Genomic DNA, 6090 nt, shown 5'->3' with positions numbered 1-6090 from the left:
TCAAAAAGCCAGGGTGTGGAAAGGGAACCTCACTAGTCCAGGTGGGAATACGGAGTCCAGAGAAGATGGAACGATTAGTGGAGAGGGAGACGCTGCAATGGACTATTCCTTGTGAGTCCAGCAGTAGTTTACTATTATACATTACAGTCCCATAGATTAAATTTACTGTTTGAAAAATAACTTTGAAATGGAAATGGAGGAAGAAAAGGCAGAACTGATTTCGGAGAATACCTCTGTGTCAAACTTTTCAGGCAAAGTTTGGTACATTTGGTTTTTGTTTAACTCACTTCGGTCGGTTCTACTGAGCGTCCCGTCTCCTTGTTCCTTTGGGCAATGCAACATGCCACAGACCAAGGAGTAGGAGCGACTCCCCGGACACACCGGGGACCCTCCAGTCCAGCAGGCTGGAAAGGTAGCGCTTGCAATTTCCTACAATCTCAGCTCCACTTTATCCATTGTCCCCTCCCCTTTAGCCTTGTTTTTGTCACGTGGGGGCTCCCTCCGGCCAATAGCAAGAGGCGCCTTGGTTCCTTGGGCTCCCCATCTTAGCTGCTCAGGTTTCTCACGTTGCTGAGGGGTAGGGAGGGGGAAAAAGTTTCCTGGGGGAGGGAGCTAGCTTTGGAGCGCGTCGAAGCTCGGAGTGCAACTTTGTAGCCCTCGGAGGCTCCGTCTTCTCTTTCGTGCCTGCAGTGCAGAGGCATGAACGGAGTTCGTGGTTCGGAGTAGAAGAAGAGAGTGTGCGTGAGTGGGGTGCGTGTGTGTGGACTCTGGCGGGCGCAGGAGTTGTTGCTGAGCCCGTGGCTGGAGTGTGCGTGTGCGTGTGCACTAGTGTGATCGTGGGGCGGGGGCTGCTGAAGCTCCGGGGCCAAGCGGCACAAGGAGCCCCCGCGATGGGCCACTCGAGGCTCCGCGCGGCCGCCGCGCTCGGAATGGGGCTGCTGCTCCCCACTCTGCTGGGCTTTGCGGGTTCGGCCGCGGGGCAGAGCAGCGGCAAGAGGGGTGGTGGGCACCCACCCGCCGGTGCCTCCACCTCCCCGCGGTGCCCTGCTCCCTGCCGATGCCTGCGGGACCTGCTGGACTGCAGCCGCAGGAGACTGACCGGGCTCCCGGAGCCTCTCCCGCCCTGGGTTGTGCAGCTGTAAGTACTCATTCTCTCGGACCCGTCCCTGATCGCGTTCCCTGGAATGCGGCTCCGGCCCAGGTCCTTTGCTGGGACAGTGCCCGGGAAAGGCGCCTAGGTCTGGGCTCAGTTTCCATCCGCCGCCACTAGCCGTCTGCTGGATGCTTTTATTTGGTGCCTCAGTCTGGCTGGGGGTTCTGCGGTTCGGGAAGGAACCCCAGTACTGATCCTGCAACTAGATACCCAGCCAAGAGGGCCGGGGTCCAGAGGCAACCTGCCGCCTCCCCAGAGTGGCTGTTCGATCCCAGGTTGGGATCTTGGGGGTAAAGCTGAATTTCTGCCTAGTGTCGCCCCCTTCCTGGCCTCCCCATTTGCCCAGACACCAAGTGGGCTCCACGTTGCAGTTGGCAATTTGCTCAGGCACTACGTGAACCTTTCTTAATAGCCTTCGCTTAACAAAGGGATCTGTTTGTGCCTTACCCTTGTTTACCGTGTGTTCCTTCGGAATTTTATAGAAGGGTGCCTTTCGGCTTCTCTGCTCCTGTGGTTATTATTAGTTGCTGGTTCGTTCTCCTACGTGGGGGTGGAAAATCAGATGAAATTAGGCAGGGCCTGTTGCTTAAGTAGGTGAATTCCTCTCCTTAGCAAGAAATGTTTGGAGGAGACCGTGGGTTAAAAAAAATGGGGCAAGAGCGATGTGAACTTGTCTACGATTTGACATGGGAAGGTAGCATGCCTAATACTGTTCCCTATGAGTTGCAGAAAAAGAAAGAAAATGTTAGTTATTTGGAAATCTCTCCCAAATCCTTCCCTCCTGCTTTTGGGGAATTTGGGGACCTTTTATTTTATGAGACATTGTATTTTAAAGTAGTTTTCCATGCTGAGAGGAAAGAAAAAGTATACTTTGTATTATTGAAATTAGGCCTACTAGAGCCTTATGAGATTATCCAGAAAGAAATTAGTTTTAGGTTACATAACTTAAAGTAGCCCTTTTCATTTTAAGAAATTACAATAAAGTACTACACTTTTGTCTGTCATATTTGTTCCATAGCCTTTCCAGCAATTGAAAATTTAGCCTGGTAGTTAAAAAAACAACTTATTTTAAAAATAATGCATTGTTTTTTATCGAAATCTTAGTCCATAAAGATTTGGTGTCCATTAGTATGATTATAAGGAAAAAAAATATTGGAAACTGTGGAAATCCGTGCTTTTGAAAAGGTAATACTTGGGTTTATTTTTCATCTTTGCCATCTTGATGACCAGATTAACAGTTTGATTGATTTTAATTCAGTCAACCATGTGCAAGGTGCTTTCCTAGGCAGTGGCCATCAGACAAAAAATGAAGACAGCACCTGCCCTCCAGGAGAGTTCATTTTATTGTTCAAGAACAAGAGATAAGGTCTTTAAAAACAGGAAGACTTCCAATTAGCTGTGGCTAATTCTGTTCATTTGCCTCATCTGGAGGTCATGCTGCCTCATTCATGAAAAGTGAATGGCCCTATTGACGACATATGGAACTGAACATTGAAATGGCTGGAGGTGGGCACCAGTGAATAATCCAGGCCTTAGAAAAAGAAAATGAACTTTCCTTTTTCACAGGTAGTCTGGAAGTGTTTTTCTCACCCACCGAATCTAATTAACATTGAAGAATTTCTTTTTGCCCAGCTTAACTTAAGCTTGTAGATATAATCCACTTTTTTTTTTTTCTGGGGTTGAGAGTGGGGAGGGGGAGGGTAAGTGTAGAAAATCTTAAAAAGCAGCTGTGTCCTTTGGTTGTAAGTTGTTAAACCAAAGGGGGTTCAATAACAACTTAAGCATTGTCTTAAAAGTGCACTGACCTAATTAGGATTTTGTTTTGCAGATAATTTGGTGGTGCACTAAAAACAAATTGCAATTTATTTGGTTAGTGCAGTCTTTAATTACATTTCCGGCCTGTAGTAAATTGTCTTTCTTCAAGTTCACATTCCTGAAACTTATGTGAAAATAAGTCCCACTTGTGTAAATAAGCACAGGGTCTGTTGTCAGAAACCCTGCTGTGATCACTCATTGGCCAGCTGTGTCATTCTTGTACTTCTGTGACTTTTAACCATCTTTGTAGGTGTCACCAACCGTGTGGTCCAAATTCTTTCATGTAAATGCTTCTTTTGTTTGTGGAGAAAGCTTTAGGGGGCCCCTCTCTGCACTTTATAAAGGAAGGGAGTGGGACAACATGTGGAATTGGGTTTTGCAAAACCTTTGCTATGTTCTCATTTGAAAATCTTTGGCAGGGTGTGGGGGAAGACACCTTCTGCTTATATTTTGCATAATTAGAAAAGCTTGGAGGGGGTATATGGAGATAAATGTTTTGTTTCTAAGTCTGAGAGTAAGCAAAGAATTCTTATTGTTTCTCTGCATCTTATACTTGGTGTGAACAAATTAACACCTTTTTACCTTAAGGGAAAAAAACTAGTGAAAGTTTGTCTTTTTTTTTTTTTTTTAGGAGATTTACAAAATAACTTTGATCATTGTCGTTTGTTTAGAAAGCTGGTATCTAGTGAGTTTGCTGTTGTTTGTAACTGATGAAATATACTTTTTAAAAATCTGCTCAATTTGACCTGTAATTAATATTGTTTAGATACATCCTATGGAAATGAGGGACCGGTTGAACTGAGACTGTAAACAAGAGTATTCTACATAGTCTAACTCACAGAAAGTAAAATTAATATTTGAATGAAAGTGGTTCTTTGAGAATTAAAAACTGATAAATATTTGGGAAAACTTTGTTTACAACTGCCTTTAAAGTTGGGCTTGAGTTTACTTCTGGAGTATGTGCTCACAAAGTGTTCTGAATCTTGTTAGAATGAGAAGTTTCATAGCCAGGAGGGGGAGAAGTTGTACCCTTGCCGATCTCAAGTATTATTAAATTCTTTCTGGAATTTAGAATTATTTACCTTATCACCTAAGAATTTTTGAGATCTCCTTGAGGTTCAAGTGAATGTCCACAAGGTGGTCTCTGCTAATGTTACATCTTCAGTTTCGGCCTCTTCCTACATCCTCTCAGTCTTTAGCAGGATTGTCAGGGGAAAAATGGCCTTTATGGTTTTCACAGCTGTTTTTCTGTATTTTCCAGACTAAAACTTGAACATAGCAGGCTGATTTATGAGTCACTTTGGATCACTGTCTTAAAACAGCTATAGCCTGGCTTTTTGTTTTTTAGTCTTACAGATTTCTGCTGAATTAGCAGCTCTACAAGCCCCAGTGGGATTGATTAAGAAGCTGTTGCTGGATTTGCATTTTAAAATTTGACTTGGGAGTCAGGTTTCTGAATGTTAAAAGGAAAAGTCTAGCTCTAATAAAATGTTGCAAATTACATATTTTCATCTTGTTCGCTTTCTTATCAAGTGTGGGGAGAGGGAAATTCCTGAAGAGGCTCTTCCCTTAAAGGTCTTCATTTCACATATTTTGCTCTTCAAGATCTTGGTAAATATTTAAACTCTCTTTCCACCTGTTGTCCCCCCACCCCTTCCACTTCCCCCTTACAAACACACACACACACACACACACACACACACACACACACACACACACACACACACACCTTTATCACATCTCTTGTCTATTAAAAAAAAAGTAGACATAAAGATGAAGTCTTTTTTGCCTTTCTGAGAGGGAATTGAAAGTTCAGATTAAAAATAATACCGAAATTCCATATCTTAAAACTGTTTTGAATATACCCTACATACAGTATAACCTTGTATTTAGGAGAATGTGGCCTATTAGTTTTAAAATAAGGGTTTCTTAATTCTAAGCTGTAAGAAAACTAAATTTAGCTCCTTAAAAAAGTTTCGCAGCTTTAAATCTTTAGTAGTAGAAACAACTTTAGGAGAGAATCTCTCTCTCTCTTCCTGCCAACCCGCCCTCTCCCCCCCTCCCCCCCTCCATAATATGGTTTTCATAGTAGAGAAACCTCAGGAATGAAAGTATGGGACAAGTGTTTCCATCTTCTGCACCTGGATTAAAGGAGACATTATCATTTGCATGTGCTGTAGTCCAAAAGACCAGCTTTCTACTTGAAAGGCCTATTGTTAGGAATCTTAGTGCTTGATTGTCACTTTAAAGTGACCTTTATTCCTCCTCATTTTTGATTGTGTAACATTAGTTAACTTGAGAAGATTAAATGATATTTTAATTTTTTTTTCTTCTTTTGGCCAGCCCTCTTGCTCCCTTCCCCTTCAAAAAGGAAAAAAAAAAGTGAATATCTTTTAAAGGAACTTAATGCACTCAGACTCACGCTTATAAATGATGGTTCCTCCAGTTTTACACCCCTCTCCCCTCATTTAAAACTTTGAGAAGTAATGGGAAAATATAGATGTATAGTCTGATCATAACTGTAGTTATTCATTTTGACAAGCATTTTTCAACCCCTACTATGTGCATGCCGACATTTAAGTATTTGTGACTGTACAGAGAACCCTTAAGTTGTCTTAGGAACCTGTGTATTGACTTTAATTGGCCTTGCAGGTAAAGCACTGCTTTCTTTGATGTATTTTTTTTGAAAATGCATGGGAAATCAGTGAACATCAGTGGTGCTAAAAACGAGCACAATTTTTGCTCCAAACATAATGTGAATTGTTCTGCTCAGGGTTTCCTTGATCGACTCCAGATGGATGTGTGTTTGAGCTGTAAGTGAAAGTGTCTGGCTCCACTATGGTGATCATGCACAGCAGTGGTTGTAATTGCAGGATTTTTATAGTTTAAATACTCTGCCAGATTTTTTTTTTTCATGTTATAACCCTAGCAGAACAAATCTACTCATGTCTGTTACTGTCTGGTAGGTCCTTAGGCAAAAATGTTTTGAATAAAACCTTAGTGGAATTTTTGAGGTGAAAAGTAGAAGTCCAGATTTACCCTAATATTGCTAATTCTGGATGGGTAGGATTGCTGATAAGGAACTTTATGTCCTTCTTAGCATTTTGCCTGTTTCTCATATG

General features: G+C 42.3%; 1 protein-coding gene across 1 annotated transcript in view; it reads left to right on the top strand.

The window, feature by feature from the left end:
• Positions 1–534: 534 nt before the first annotated feature.
• The window catches only part of LRIG3 (leucine rich repeats and immunoglobulin like domains 3), a 64597-nt gene continuing 59041 nt past the window's right edge, over positions 535–6090 (top strand). The window contains exon 1 of the mRNA XM_072655233.1: positions 535–1138. Coding sequence (XP_072511334.1) covers positions 891–1138 — 248 coding nt within the window. The 5' untranslated portion in view covers positions 535–890. The remainder of the gene's footprint in view (positions 1139–6090) is intronic.

Source organism: Notamacropus eugenii, chromosome 3 (genome assembly GCF_028372415.1).
Source record: "Notamacropus eugenii isolate mMacEug1 chromosome 3, mMacEug1.pri_v2, whole genome shotgun sequence".
NCBI classification, from domain to species: Eukaryota; Metazoa; Chordata; class Mammalia; order Diprotodontia; family Macropodidae; genus Notamacropus; species Notamacropus eugenii.
This window is presented reverse-complemented; position numbering and strand designations above follow the sequence as displayed.